At 38.9% G+C, this 16,122-nt stretch overlaps 1 protein-coding gene across 8 annotated transcripts in view; it reads left to right on the forward strand.

Annotated features, from left to right (window-relative positions):
* Positions 1–16,122, forward strand: part of LOC311601892 (transcription initiation factor TFIID subunit 1-like) — a gene marked incomplete at its 3' end in the record, with an annotated part of 80,778 nt that overhangs the window by 23,015 nt on the left and 41,641 nt on the right. For 7 of the 8 annotated variants that reach the window (XM_084789641.1, XM_084789643.1, XM_084789644.1 and 4 more), the window contains exons 15-23: positions 1,284–1,484; positions 1,625–1,766; positions 2,119–2,249; positions 3,541–3,621; positions 5,115–5,264; positions 5,429–5,548; positions 5,780–5,955; positions 7,920–8,149; positions 8,417–8,633. In XM_084789641.1, the coding sequence (XP_084645767.1) occupies positions 1,284–1,484; positions 1,625–1,766; positions 2,119–2,249; positions 3,541–3,621; positions 5,115–5,264; positions 5,429–5,548; positions 5,780–5,955; positions 7,920–8,149; positions 8,417–8,633 (1,448 nt within the window). The remainder of the gene's footprint in view (positions 1–1,283; positions 1,485–1,624; positions 1,767–2,118; positions 2,250–3,540; positions 3,622–5,114; positions 5,265–5,428; positions 5,549–5,779; positions 5,956–7,919; positions 8,150–8,416; positions 8,634–16,122) is intronic. The other variant, XM_084789642.1, reaches the window with a different exon arrangement.

Here is a 16,122-nt window from a genome sequence, read left to right on the forward strand (position 1 = left end):
TGTGTGTCTGTGTGTGTGTGTGTCTGTGTGTGTGTGTGTGTGTGTGTGTGTGTGAGAGAGAGAGAGAGAGAGAGAGAGAGAGAGAGAGAGAGAGAGAGAGAAAGATATGTGTGTATGGAAGCCAGAGCTGGAGGTCAGTGTTGGTTGTCTTCCTCTACTACTTGCTACTGTACTTTTTGAGATAGCAGCATCTGTCATAGATCCCGGAGTTGACAGTTTTGCCTAGACTAACAGGCTAGCAAGCTTACAGGATCTTCTTGTCTCCACTGTTCCTCTCCCTTCTACCACTGGGATTGTAGGCATATCCCTCTCTGCTCCCCTTTTTATGTGAGTACTGGGGATCCAGACGCATGATCTCATACTTGTGCCACAAGCACTTGATCCGTTGAACCATCTCTCAACCCCATTTTTTTTGGGGGGGCAAGGAGTGTCCTCATGTAATCAGCTAGCCTCAGATTTACTATGTAGTCAAGGCTGGCCTTGAATCCCAATCTCCCTGGTTTTCTTTTTCTTTTCTTTTTTTTTTTTTTGTATGTTTTTGGGGTTTTTCTTTTTGTTTGTTTTTCACAGGGTTTCTCTGTGTAACCTTAGCTGTCCTGGACTCCTTTTGTAGACCAGGATGGCCTCAAACTCACAGAGATGTGCCTGCCTCTGCCTCTGCCTCCCAAGTGCTGGGATTGCAGGCATGCACAACCGCACCCAGCTCCTGGTTGTCTTAACAAGGGCTGAGATTACAGAATATACTACTATGCCCAACTTTTACTCCATTTTATTGATGGACAGTCTCCTGCCATAGCTCAGGCTGGCCTGGAACTAACTGTGTGGCCCAGAATGGCCTTGATCCTCTTGCGTTAGCCTCCTGAATGCCTGAATTACAAGCATACATTGCCATTCCTGCCTCTATTTTTAAAAAGTTTTTCTTTCTTTTGGTCTGTAAGGATTTAAAAGACAGTGGGTAAAAAATATTTAAGAATTAATAATCTAGTTTGTCAATTTCCAAATAATTTACTTTTTTGACTTTTTGAGACAGAGTTTCTCTGTATAGCCTTGGCTGTTCTGGACTTGCTTTGTAGACCAGGCTGGCCTCGAACTCACCAAGATCTCCCTGACTCTGCCTCCCGAGTGCTGGGGTTAAAGGCGAGTGCCACCACACCCGACTGCTTATTTTATTGTATAACTTTAGACCAAAGATAGAGATTGGAGTAAATTCTTTCCTGTTTCAATAGTTGCCTGAATTTTCTAGAGCTTCTCTGTAAATAACCGTTGTGGTTCACTTTTATTAGGCATTTGAGAACAACCTTTTTCGTGCTCCAATTTATCTTCATGACATGCCAGAGAGTGACCTCCTGATCATTCGAACATGGCAGGGTTACTATATTCGAGAATTATTGGATATTTTTGTGGTGGGCCAGCAGTGTCCCTTGTTTGAAGTTCCCGGTCCTAACTCCAAAAGGGCTAATACACACATCCGAGACTTTCTTCAGGTGAGGTGGGAGTGTGGGAGTTGGGCCAAGATGCACGTGCTAATAGAAAGATGAAAACACATCAGAGCATAGTTGGTTAAGGGACCCTGGGGAGAACTTTTATCCTTTATATAATAAAATATATTTGTCTTATCGGGCAGGTGTTTATTTACCGCCTCTTTTGGAAGAGTAAAGATACACCGCGGAGGATCCGGATGGATGATATAAAGAAAGCCTTTCCTTCACATTCAGAAAGCAGCATCCGGAAGAGGCTAAAGCTCTGTGCTGACTTCAAACGTACAGGTCATCAGTGTGACTACTTGCTTTCTCTGAGGCTCTCATAATCCCAAATAATCATAACTTTCAGTTAAAAGAACTCATAGCTAATAGAATAGAAATTGATGGCTGTCAAAGCGAGACGGTACCAAATCTTGTAACTAGAGGGTTTGATTGCTTATTTTTTTTTTGATAATTTGATGATTGGTTGCTAGTAAAGTCCATGTGAGTATTTGCCTGTCTTACATAAGTAAGATGTAAGAAACCTGGCAGCAGGGGTTTTGTCATAACTTGGGCATTTCTTGGTTCAGTGTCTATTTACTATACTGTTGCTTTTGGGTCTTTAGGATTCAGAACAGTTTCCCTGTATCTTTTCCAGGGATCGATTCAAACTGTTGGGTGCTGAAGTCTGATTTTCGTTTACCAACGGAAGAAGAGATCAGAGCTATGGTATCACCAGAACAGTGCTGTGCTTATTATAGCATGATAGCTGCAGAGCAGAGACTAAAGGTGAGCCTCTTCTCGTTTCTTATGCCTCTGTTTCTTTGAAGAGATGTAGAAGAGGGTACTGTAGAGACGACAGTTACTACATTATTACCAGTTACTCAACAATTTAAACTGGATGAGGTACTTTCTGTGAGTCTGGATTCTAAGGAAAGCTGCAGTGTAGCTCACCGTCAATGTGAGGCTCAGTGAGGGACTCACGTCATCTTGCCTTGGCCTAGAAATGATAGCTCATTCATTTGAGTGGCATCTCTTTTGTAAAACAATCAGGGAGAGGACTTTTCAGATTCCCAGGTAGGCAGAGATGATAGTAGCTAGAAATACGGCTTAGAGATGGACGGCTTATAAGGCTGTCTTAGTTAGGGTTTGTATTGCTATGAAGAGACACATGACCATAGAAACTCTTATAAAAGAAAACATTTAATGGGCCTCTTACAAGCCCGGGGGTTTAGTCCATTATCATCCTAACAGAAGCATGGCAACACACAGACATGGTGCTGGAGAGGTGCCTGGAAGTTCTACGTCCAGAATGACAGGCAACAGAAAGAGAAAGTGACACTCGTGCTTCCTTCAGCATTTAAGATCTCAAAGCCCACCTCACTGACACACTTCCTTTAACAAGGCTACAATTTTTGTTGTTGTTGTTTTTTTGAGACAGTGTTTCTCTGTGTTAGCGTTGACTATGCTGCAATCACTTTGTAAACCAGGCTGGCCTCACATTCTCAGTGTTCTGCCTGCCTCTGCCTCCCCAGTGCTGGGATTAAAGGTGTGCACCACCAGCCCTGCAAGGCTACACTCTTAACAAGCCCACCTCTTCTAATAGTGCCACTCCCCATGAGCCTATGGAGGCTGTTTTCATTGAAACCATTACAAAGGCCAAAACAGAAAAAGTTCAACAGAAATTCTATACTTTATTATGTTTGCTTTTTAAATGGGTGCTAGCTATCCACATGTCCACATAAGTTCCTTTAAAACTTTTTTGTGTGGGGCCTGTAGAGATGGCTCAGTGGTTAAGAGCACTGTCTGCTCTTTCAGAGGACCCAGGTTCAATTCCCATCACCCACGTGGCAGCATTCTACCACTGCACAATATCCCTAATACATCAGAATTACTTGGCACATCTTCTAGTACCTCCAGGATGTACAACAATAATACATTCATTAGCAATTATAGGTTCCATTTTCTATGTACAATATGGTTTTCTTTTTATATATTTGATGTTCATAAAGTTTTCAGGAAAATAAACTTGTGGTTTTTTTTAACAATTGACTTTATACATAGAATTGTCCTCTTTCAGGATGCTGGCTATGGAGAGAGATCCTTTTTTGCTCCCGAGGAAGAAAATGAAGAAGAGTTCCAGATTAAGATTGATGATGAAGTAAGAGTTTACAAACTGTTTTTCTGAGACAAGAGTCTTGTTTGTAACACAGTCTGGCCTGCAACTTTAAATTTTCCTACCTTCGCATCCCAAATGTTGAGAGTACAAACATACCACCATGCCCCGAAATACTTGTGTTTTTTTAATCTTTAATTGTATGTGTGTGTGTGTGTGTGTGTGTGTGTGTGTGTGTGTGTGTGTGTGTGTGTCCGTCCCCCTTTGTGCACAAAAGTAAGTGATGGAAGACCAGAGACACTGGATTCCTCTGTAGGTGAAGTTGGTTGTAAGCTACCTGACATGGGCATTGGGGAAAAAACCAAGTCCTCTGGAAGAGCAGCAAGCTTCCTTAACCTCTGAGCCAACTCTCCAGACCCAATTTTATTTATTGGTGTGTGTGTGTGTGTGTGTGTGTGTGTGTGTGTGTGTGTGTGTGTGTGTCTTTCCGCTTTTTGAGACAGGGTCTCTCTGTGTTAGCCTTGGCTGTCCTGGCCTGGCTTTGTAGACCATGCTGACCTGAAACTCACAGAGATCCACCTGCCTCTACCTCTGCTTCCCAAGTGCTAGAATTAAAGGTGTGTGCTACCATACCTCACATTTTTTGGTCTGTCTGTCTGTCTGTCTGTATATATGTATTTATTTATTTATTGTGTTTTTAGAGGACAGGGTTGTCTCTTGTAGTCCTGGCTGTCCTGCACTTGAGTTGTAGACCTGGCTGGCCTCAAGGTCACAGAGATCTGCCTTCCTTTGCATTGAATTAAAGGTGTGTGCCACCATGCACAGCTCTCTTCTCCTCTTTTTCTTTTTCTTCTTCTTCTTCATCCTCCTCCTCCTCGTCGTCCTTCTTCTTCCTCTTCTTCTCTCTCTTTTTCTCTCTCTGTCTCTCTGTCTCTGCCATTTGTGGACATGGCGCTTGCTATGTGGGTGCTTACATTCAGTTTTCCTCGTCCTTATGGTTGTACAGCAAATGCTTTAAAGTCACTGAGCAATCTCTCCAGCCCTCAACACTCATTTTTATCAGTGCTTCTCATTAGCTCTTAAAAAGAAGGTTTTGGGCTGATGATATTCAAGGTTAAGCTCTAATACATGGAGAGTTTCTGGCCAATCTGGGCTAGAGATCCTGCTTTAAAAAAAAATAAAAATAAGGAATCCATTTGAATAATTGGACCGTCAAATGCAGTTGTCCACCTAACTATGAGCACCATCAGTGTGAGTACAACACTACCTACTGAAGTCCTAGGGATGATGGACTGAAGAGTATCACTGTCCCACATATTTCTGTCCCTGGTTGTACTCTGACTCTCTATTTAATATCATGATTTAAGTACTAGAGAAGAGAGCTGAGCATTGGATAGCTGTGCTATTTCATTTGACATCTGGATAATTTAGAAAACTATGAAAGTGATCAGGGTAATTCTTCTATCACTTTTTAGGGTAGTGGCTTGGTGTGGAACAATGTTTTCCACAACCCTGTGAATCCTTTTTTTTTATCTCAGGTTCGTACAGCTCCTTGGAATACTACAAGGGCTTTCCTTGCTGCCATGAAGGGCAAATGTCTCCTGGAGGTGACTGGAGTAGCAGATCCCACAGGCTGTGGTGAAGGGTTCTCCTATGTGAAGATTCCAAACAAACCAACACAGCAGAAGGCAAGAGTCTTTGGGTTTCTAGAAATCAAAAGAGGAAGGAATGAGGTTTGGTCAGGAGAGATGAAGAGTGGAAGGCCTGGAAATGCTTCCTTGGCCAGAACGGCCTAGATGCTTACTGTTAGCATTTCAGCTTCATAGTCTCACTTGTTTTTTGTTTAAGACAGGATGATAAGGAGGCCCAGCCAGTGAAAAAGATAGTCACAGGAACAGATGCAGACCTTCGTCGTCTCTCTCTGAAAAATGCAAAGCAACTTCTTCAGAAATTTGGTGTGCCTGAGGAAGAGGTGGGTATATAAGAGGGAAAGTCCAAGTAGCAGGCTTTGTGTGCAGATAAAAAGGGTAAGGTGGTGTTGTAAAGAACCATCTGGGGTTTTTATGTGGTGTAGATCATCCTAAATACTTTACCAAAGCTTTCTAAACTTCATTTGGGATTTTTTTTTTCTTGCCCATGTTTGTAACCATGGTCCTGGTTTGTCCTTTTGAGTTACATATATGTCGTTCTGTGCTTTTCTCAGATTAAAAAGTTGTCCCGCTGGGAAGTTATTGATGTAGTACGCACAATGTCAACTGAACAGGCTCGCTCTGGAGAGGGCCCCATGAGTAAATTTGCCCGTGGATCAAGGTTTTCTGTGGCTGAGCATCAAGAGCGTTACAAAGAGGAATGTCAGCGCATCTTTGACCTGCAGAACAAGTATGTAGATTCAGTAGTGTAGAAAGTATAAGCTGGAAAGGGGAGGTTTCCTGAACATGTTCTGTTTTGAACTAATGGTCTTGCACATGCAAGACAAATACTTTATCACAAAACTCTGTCTCCAGCTCCCAGCTACTATTTTTCTATTATGGGATGAGGTCTTACTATGTAGCCCTGCTGATCTAGAACTTGCTATGTAACATAGGCTAGCCTCAAATGTTTGATGATTGTCCTGTATCTATCTCCTAAATTCTGGGCTACAGTTATTCATGTTGTACCATGCTCTGCCAGATGTTGTATAGTGAAGAGGATGCCATGTAAAAAATGTATGTAGGTGATGTTTGGTATCTGAAACTGTCTGTAATAATACTGCCAGAGTACCTGATACTGTTTTTAAAGTCAAGGTTTCACTGTTTAATTCTGGCTGGCCTGGAACTCACTATGGATTACAGGCATGTACCACCATGCTCACGCTTTTTTTTTTTTTTTTGAGACAGTGTCTTGTCGTGGTCAAGCTTTTGTCAGTCAACTTGCCTTTGCCTCCTGAGTCTTGGGATTATAAGCATGTGCTACCACATCTGCTGAAACTGCTGTTTTCAAAGTAATTCAGCAGAAACTTTCAATGTTAGAAAATGCTATGCTTGGTCTCTTTTGGTTCTGTGACAGTTCTTGTGGCCTAGATGAGCTGGGCCTAGTAGTTTCAAGTGTGGGGCTGGGTATTTTTTTCCTCTAGTGACTTAGTTATGAAAGAATAGTACTGTGCTATTAAAGTGATCCATGAGTGTAAATGTGGTGGTATACTGGAGAACTGAGCAGTGCTTAGGATACTGAGGCAGGAAGGATAAACAATTTAAGACATACTTGTGGTCAGGGGAGAGAGAGCAAACAGTGAGAGTCTCTTTCCAGAAAAACAAATTTGGTTTGGGTGCTAGCTTTTATTCAGGAGTTCTGAAAAAGTTACTGCATTTTATAAATTTGTGAAATGTCTAGAAAGACATAGTTTTTCTTTTGTGAGTTTCATGTCTTTGTGGATATACCCATTCTGAGAGTATCTTTTTAAGGTTGACTTCTTAACTTTATTTTTTTATTCCAATATATCTTTTTTCTTTTTCTTTTTTATTAATTCATTCATATTACATCTCAATAGTTATCCCATCCCTTGTATCCTCCCATTTCTCCCTCCCTCTCACTTTCCCCTTACTCCCCTCTGGTATGAGTGTGAGTAAGGGGGACCCCTCCCCCTGTATATGCTCATAGTCCTTGGCTGGTGCCATAGTTTGAGCAGGGCCCTGGGCCCAGATCTGCCCACCATAATGTTCTTCTTGTAGGTCTCTAGGACCCTCTCGATCCTTCTATTTTCCCGTTCTCCCATGTTTCTCTCACCTAAACTCCCAATAGAATGTCCTCCCCTCTGTCCCACTTTCCTGATAAGTAAAGACTTTCATGGGACATGCCCCTTTGGCTAGTGTCCAGATATAAGTGAGTTTATACCATTTGAGTCTTTCTGCTTCTGGCTTAACTCACTCATTATGATCATTTCTAGATCAATCCAATTGGACACAAATTTTGGGCATTCCTTGTTTTTAATAGCTGAGTAGTATTCCATAGTGTAAATGTACCACAGTTTCTTTATCCATTCTTCTACTGAGGGTCACTTAGGCTGTTTCCATGTTCTGGCTATTATGAATTAGGCCGCTGTGAACATGGTTGAGCATATGTCTGTGTTGTATGCTCGAGCATCTTCTGGGTATATTCCAAGGAGTGGAATAGTTGGGTCTTGAGGAAGCCCTATTCCCAGTTTTCTGAGCTAGCACCAGATAGATTTCCAAAGTGGTTGATCAAAAATTCAAGCGACACCATATTCTGGCAAGGATGTGGAGAAAGACTTCTTAACTTTCTACCCAATCCTACTTCTTTGTATACTTGTATTTCCCCGGCCTTTAACTTTTTTCCTCTCTTGCTAGGGTTTTGTCGTCAGCTGAAGTCTTATCAACCGACACAGACAGCAGCTCAGCTGAAGACAGTGACTTTGAAGAAATGGGAAAGAACATCGAGAACCTGCTACAGAACAAGAAAACAAGCTCTCAGATATCTCATGAGCGGGAGGAGAAGGAGCGGAAGGAACTCCAGCGGATGCTGCTGGGTGAGCGGGATTCTCAGACGAGAAAAGAGAAGGATCAAAGACAGAGCTTGGGTAAGTGCAGGCTGCAAATGAGTCCAAGCCGGAGACAAATTAGGTATTGAGTATAGAGAAACCGTTAGATCAATGGGTACATTTCTGCAAACTGGGCTCTAGCGTGTGGGGAGCAAATCAGGGTGTTCTTGTAGCTTGTAACAACTCTGGTTTTCGTTTTTGTGGTGTGTTGTGTATCTCCATTCAACCCCAAGAAGTGGCCATTCTGGTGGCAGGGGGAATGTGAGGAAATTGGTATTTTTGTTTGTTTGTTTCTTAACCTTGCAGCAGCAGGCTCAGCAGCAGCAGCAGGAAACAGTCACAGAAATAATGACACAACTTCAGTGACCAGCCATTACTCACCTGCCATTGGCCGCTGTCTCAAGATTTATCGAACATTTCATAATGAAGATGGGAAGGAGTATGTTCGTTGTGAGAGAGTCCGAGAACCGGATGTTATTGATGCTTATGTGCACATACGGACCACAAAAGATGAAGAATTCATGTACGTTTGAGGTGCTGCTTTTGAGAGTGGCCATGAAAAAAAATGTGTATGAGTTGTAGTAATGAGAGTATACACCTTTGTGCCTGGAAATCTACTATTATTTAGAACCCTCTTGCCTTTAGATCTTTGTGTCATGGACTGGTTTAGTTGGGGATAGGCCTTTGGAAAGGAGAGTTTTCGAAGTGTGGGTCGACAGAGATAAGGTGAAGTGATAAACAGTAACTCAGAATTGAGTTTGTATTTGAGTGTGTTTTTTAGGTTCGTAGTGTAAGTTTCTATACATATATTTTTAAAATAGGGGGATTGTGGTTACATTTTTTTATAGAGTAGATTTATGGAAGTCAGTGAGTAATCAAGTATACATAGTACAGGTACAGAATGTCAAGTCATTGTGTTGTCATATTTTAAACTACAATTTTATTTTATTTTATTTTTTTAATTTTTTTTATTAATTTATTCTTGTTACATCTCAATGGTTATCCCACCCCTTGTATCCTCCCATTCTTCCCTCCCTCCAATTTTCCCCTTACTCCCCTCCCCTATGACTGTTCCTGAGGGGGATTACCTCCCCCTGTATATGCTCATAGGGTATCAAGTCTCTTCTTGGTAACCTACTTTCCTTCCTCTGAGTGCCACCAGGTCTCCCCCTCCACGGGACGTGATCAAATGTGAAGCACCAGAGTACGTGAGAAAGTAATATCCCACTCTCCACTCAACTGTGGAGACTGTTCTGACCATTAGCTAGATCTGTGTAGAGGTTTAACGTTTACGGCCTGTATTGTCCTTGGCTGGTGCCTTAGTTTGAGCGGGACCCCCGGGCCCAAATCTGCCTATCATAATGTTCTACTTGTAGGTTTCTAGGACCCTCTGGATCCTTCTACTTTGCTATTCTCCCATGCTTCTCTCATCTAGAGTCCCAATAGGATGTCTTCCCCTCTGTCCCAGTTTCCTGGTACTTGAAGGCTTTCATGTGACATGCCCCTTGGGCTAGTATGCAGATATAAGTGAGTATATACCATTTGAGTCTTTCTGCTTCTGGGTTAACTCACTCATTTTTTATAGTTTTTTAATTAATTTATTCATATTACAGCTCCATTGTTATCCCTTCCCTTGTACCCTCCCATTCCTCCCTCCCTCCCGCTTTCCCCTTACTCCCCTCCCCTATGACTGTGACTGAGGGAGACTTCCTCCCCCTGTATATGCTCATAGGGTATCAAGTCTCTTCTTGTAGTCTGCTAAACTACAATTTTAAATGAAACAATACAGGTTATAGAACACACCATAATGACATTATAATTTTTATGTTATTTCCTTGGTATTAATATGTATGTGTTTTTTTTTGTCTAGGGTCGATGTTTCTCATAAACATAATTTATGTTTAGTATTTGTGTGTTAAGGCAGTTTTTTTTAAGGTTTTTTAAAATATCTGAGTGTCACTATCTGGAGTTTTTTTTAAAACACATTAGTTTTTGTAAGTCATAATATTATTAACTAATGATTAATTTTTACTTTTTTTTAATAAGTGGAAGTAAAGTAGAACTATTCTGGCCCTTAAGAGTCCCTGGCTGCAGTCCCACGTTAGGGTTGTCTTATAGTAACGTGGTCATGTCTGAAAAGTCTTGATTTGGGAGTGAAGTAGAGTTAAGTTAGAAGAATAGGAATAGACTCACAATGAGAGAAAAGAACTGCAATCAGTTTCTCCTGGCACAAACATCAGCCCCAGTTCAGGAGGCCCTACCCTGGATAGGGGTCGTAGTCTCAGGCTGTGTAGTATTTGTCATATAGACTCCATAAGAGGGGTCGTGTCAGTTTTTCTTTTTTTCTTTTTTATTTGTAGCTTATAAATTTTTCATTTGGCTGTAGAAGTAAACATAAAGATCATTTGAGAAATCAAGGAAAGCACAGCAATATTAGAAATACAACTCTGTGAGAATTCTAATAGAAATTAACCAATGTAGCCAATTGTTAGGATTTATGTTGGCAAGTCTTGTTCTCAATGATTTAGCTAGATCCTCTATTTTAAGAGAATCTATGTGAGCATGATTAATGGTAGTAATTTGTGCTAGAAGACTCTGTATATCTGGAGTAAGATCATTATTTTTCAAAAAATTTTTTACCTTTTTTTATTAATTTATTCATATTACATCTAAATTGTTATCCTATCCCTTGTTCTTCCCATTCCCCTCCCTCCCTCCCACTTTCCCCTTATTCCCCTCCCCTATAACTGTGACTGAGGGGGATTACCTCCCCCTGTATATGCTCATAGGGTATCAAGTCTCTTCTTGGTAACCTGCTATCCTTCCTCTGAGTGCCACCAGGCCTCCTCATCCAGGGGATGTGGTCAAATATGGGGCAACAGAGGTCGTGTGAAAGTCAATCTCTGCTCTCCACTCAACTGTGGAAAATGTCCTGTCCATTGGCTAGATTTGGTAGGAGTTCAAATTTTACTGCATGTATAGTCTTGGCTGGTGCTATAGTTTGAGCGGGACCCCTGGGCCCAGATCCACCCATCATAATGTTCTTCTTGTAGGTTTCTAGGACCCTCTGGATCCTTCAAATGATTTTTAGTAAGATTCTAATTCATAGTTGGTCTTTTTAAAAGTGTCATGACAGTATGAGGTATGTTTAAAGAAGCCTCTATATAATTAGTAAGAATACATTTAGAACAATGTATATCAAAAGATTTTCCTACATTAATGATTTGTAAATTTTGAGATTGTTCTATCAAAATAGCATATTGATACCCAATACAAGCTTTAATAGCAATAGGTGTAGCATGTGTCTAGGTTTTTTAAAAATAAAAACATGTTCATTGTTGTGAACAGTCTAAATAACCCAGGAAATTAGTGAATCTTTTTATCTGTAGAATAACTAACATAAACAGGTTCTATCCAGCCTGTAGAGCTCTATCTTTTTATGGGCTGAGGTGGAGGTTCATAGTAATCACATATATATTCATAAAGCAAGCTGATGGTGATGGTCAAGATCAGGAGATATAATAGAAGAATCAAAAAATTTTTATATCTGAATTAATAGGAACATGAGTAGATATTCCAGCATGATCATATCCATATTGCAACCATGGAGGACTAGAATTCTACTTTGGCAGAGATTATCAAGCTTTGCCTTTGTTATATTTTCACATACAACTTTTTAATGGAGTTGGGAAAGGAGGTACAGAGTAACTCTCATTATAATTATAATAGTCTAAAGCCGTAAGTCCAGTTTTTCACATATGTCATTTTTATCTCCTTTCATAAGTGGGTGATAAAGTCACAGGCTGTGATGAACCATCTGGAGCATCAGCTAGGAAAGCATGATAGCTAATAGGAAGGCATCCTGCTGGGGCACGAGCTAATACAGCTACTTAGATAGGGGCAGTGTTTGACATTTTTTCATAGGTACTTACAGAAGATGTCACCTTTGAACCATAATCTAAAGATCCTCTCAAGATTTGAGTATCATTAATCATGACTCAGATCTGTGATTCCTGCCCCCAACCCATAGGATGAAGCAGGGGGGGGGGGTGGAATATAAGCCCTGTATAATTTTCTTGAAACATACTAGTGCAGAGCAAGAACAGCAAGCATTGTTAAAAATATTGTTTCTGATGTAGGAGGTTTTCCCAGGGCAGTAGAGGTCTGTAAGGCATGAGCGGTGAGAGTCTGGATCTGGCCCCATGTCGGAGGTTGTTTTTTTGCTGACCCATGAGGCAGTGAAGAGTCAGTTTGAGATTCTCTATCTGTGATAGTGTTGTCTGAACTTTTTTTTTCCTCCATCCTGGACAATGGCCTTTTGATTGAAAGGTCAAACTAGCCAGTTTGGGATCCAGACAGGTGATTCTGCGTTCTGTGGAAACACACAAGCATATCCTTATCCCGAGGTGATTAAGATGTCTAGCCCTTTCCAGGTGTCAGTTAACAGATCTTTTCATATTATGATAGGTATGGCAGTAGATTGGAGAGGTATCCAATGTTTTTGTATGGGAATCAGACCTTTATCATATGTTAAGATGATTAATAGTAAATAAGGCATGGTTAAGTAATTGTTGTGGGGAATAGTAATGACCATTTCCCTTAAGTCTTTGAAGTTTTTTTTTATTTTGATGAGTCCTCTTAATAATTGTCTGACCTTGTGGATTATAGGGAATACCTGTTGTATGTTCAACTTTTCATTAGAAAAAGCTTGTGACAAATAAGCTGGACCATTGTCAGTTTTTGGTTTTTCGGTTTTGGTTTGTTTTTGTTGTTGTTGTTTGTTTGTTTTGGTAGTCCCAAAATAGAAAAACAAGTGAAAAGATAAAAGATGTTGAATTACATCTTTTACAGTTTCACCAGTTTTAGCTGTAGCCATTACAGCATATGAATAGGTGTCCATTGTCACATGTACATAAGTCAGTTTTTCAAATTCAGGGATATGGGTAACATCCCTCTGTCAGAGGATCTGAACCTTTAATCCCCTAGGATTGATTCCCATCTTTAGTGGATGATAAACATCAGGGCATTATTTACAGTTTTTTACAATCTGTCTAGTTTGTTCCCTGGTGATATTAAATATTTTTTGAGGGTAAAGCATTTTGATGATGCACGGCATGGCTATATATAGCCTGTTTTAACAATCCTGTAATAATATGTTCTTTAGTAAGCATACCTGTCATATGATTGCCTAAAGATAATGGTCCTGGACAGTTAGTATGTCCTCTAAAGTGTCCAATGTAGATCTTTTTTGATTGTTCCTATAACAACTTTCGCAATCTCTGTAACAGTAAAATGATTTTTGAGTTTCCAGACAATAAGGTAGTTTCAATATCTAGAAAAAGATGAACTATATATTTTGAATCTGTATAAAGGTTAAATGTTTTATGTACATTTTTTAGAGTAGTGATGACTGTAATAATCTCTTTGTTGAGCAGAAATTTGTTGTGACCTTTTTTATAATTGGGGGTCTATCTTTAATACATATTGTTGAAGTTTCATTTGAGGATCTATCAGTAAAAACCAAAAGGGCTCCTGTTATAGGATTTTTGGTTATTTTTGAAGGAAAAATATCTGTCTCTTTCATAAATTTTAATATAGGATGTTGAGGTATATGAAATTGTATTTGACCCATATAATATGATAGAGCAATTTCCCAATTGTCACGTTTGTAAAAGAGTATTCAACTGTTCTTTATTATAATTATTTTTTTTTGTATTTCTTTCTTAAATAACTCTCAAGACACAATCTTTTTTATAATTAATTGTCTACACGTATATGGATAGGAACACACCATTTTTACTTGTGTGTGAGGCAAATATTTCTACTTTAAATCCCATCCTGCCAGAGGCAGGTAGTGAGTGTATAGCTAGTTTTTAATATAATGAGAGACCAAGGCTTAGTATAATTAATTTGTTAGACTTGGGCATCTTGTATCCTTTGTTCTATTAGTTCTAGTTGTTGCAAGGCTTCCTATATTAACTGGGAGATCTTGGATCTTAATCTCCTTTTAGAGTTTTAAACAAGTGATGTAATTGACTAGTAGTGATTTTTTAAATAGGGTCTAAATTAATTTATATTTTTAAATAATTTTTGAAAATCATTAAGTGTTTTTAATTTATCAATTCTAAATTGTAACTTTTGTGACATAATAAAGATGTCATAGATAGTTTTCCCCAAGTAATTAATTGGTCTATTATATTGTATTTTGTCAGAGGCTATTATTAATCTATATTGAGTTAAAGACTCAATCATATTTTTAAGAATGAATTCAGTTAATTCTTTTGTCTTTTTTGTCGTAAGAATATCATCTATATACTGTAAAATGAAAGCCTTTCCATATTTACTTCTAACAAATTTTAATGTTTGATTTACAAATTTTTGACAAAGAGTGGGATTACTTTTCATTTTTTGAGGCAAGACTTTCTATTGATACCTTTGATAAGGTCTCTGAAAGTTAACTAAAGGCATGTTAAATATAAATTTATGAGAATCTTTAGGATGTAATTTAATAGTGAAAAAACAATCTTTTAGATGTATAACAATAATGTAATAGCCTTTAGGAATAGCTATAGGAGAAGGGAGGCCAGGTTGAAGGGTCCCCATATCATGTATAGTCTTATTTACAGCTCTTAAATCTTGTAAAAACTTCTGTCTCTTTGATTTTTTTAAATAACAAATATGGGATTATTCTATGGACTATTTGATTTTTTATATGTCTTGTATCTAATTGTTCTTTCACAAGTTGTTCTAACATCTGTATCTTTTTTTGTGTTAGGGGCTATTGATTAACCCAAACAGACTTTTCATTAATCCATGAAATTTTATTTGTATACAATTTATTAGTGGCCCCTATGAAAAATGTTAGTCATTCTAAGCATCATCTGTGGTCAACTTTACTTTCATCTTTTCCAATATATCTCTTTCCCATAATGAAAGAGGAAGGGAAGGAATAATATATGGCTAAAAAGTTCTAGTTATATCTTTAATAGACCATTTTAGAATTTTTGAACTTTGGGCCATATTTGAGGTTGAATCTAATCCTACCTACCAAAGATGATGTAGTGTGATAAATGGGCCAAGAACTTGGCCAGTCTTTACCAGCAACATACGATTTGGCTGCTTTAGTTTCTAATATTTCTTGAATATATTTTCTTTTACCTTTATGGTTATTAGAGGTCTCTGTTTAGTTATTTTCTGAGTTCAGGCTACTATTTCAGTAGACCCAAACCCCTCTTTGTCTGTCTTGTTTTAAAATTGGATTAGACAGCTCAACATAGGGAAGCAACAGAATCTGAGCCACTCATTGATTTTTGTGTAATTGAACAGTTTTCTTTAAAGACCTAATCATGATTTTTATTTTTCTCTGGAAGTCAGAATCAGTTACTTTTGGGAGCACTTTAAAAATTTTTTTATAGTTCAAACTTCTTTTAATTATGAGGCCAAAGGTGTCTGAAAGTAATGGCCCATTAAATCTTGTCCCTACTTATTGTACTCCCTCATAAAGAGAAAGCAGATAATCTTTATCTACTGTAAGATCTAACCCTGTGCTTTTTGGTGGTCTTGTCAGATCTAAGATGTTAAATTTAGGGGCAAGGGGATTTAAGTTACTTTGTTCTTTTTTTTAATGTCTTCTTTTTATTTTGGGCCTAAGGGCTTGCCCTTCATTCCATTATGTTTTGGTCTCCCCATCTGTAAGGGGGTCTCATCTTTGTGAAACTTTGATTTATACTCATGTTTTTAATGTTTTTCTTTTTTATACTGAGGACATAACTCTGGAGGCTTATTTTCATTATTGGAGATCTGTTTTTCCCTGGTATAGTTACGACTAATGTGACCCTGTTGACCATAAGAAAAACATGAAAAATTTTTGATCATTACCTCCTTTTTAAGTTCTGAACATAGGTGGGAAAATGTTTCTCTTGCGTAGTTGTAGCGTAGGCCAGCCCCTGGATGACCATCGGTGAGCCATATATACTTGTTTTGTTTTGTTTTTTAATTTTGTTTTAGGTTTA

This window comes from Acomys minous, assembly GCF_964271855.1.
Source record: "Acomys minous genome assembly, chromosome: 7".
NCBI classification, from domain to species: domain Eukaryota; kingdom Metazoa; phylum Chordata; class Mammalia; order Rodentia; family Muridae; genus Acomys; species Acomys minous.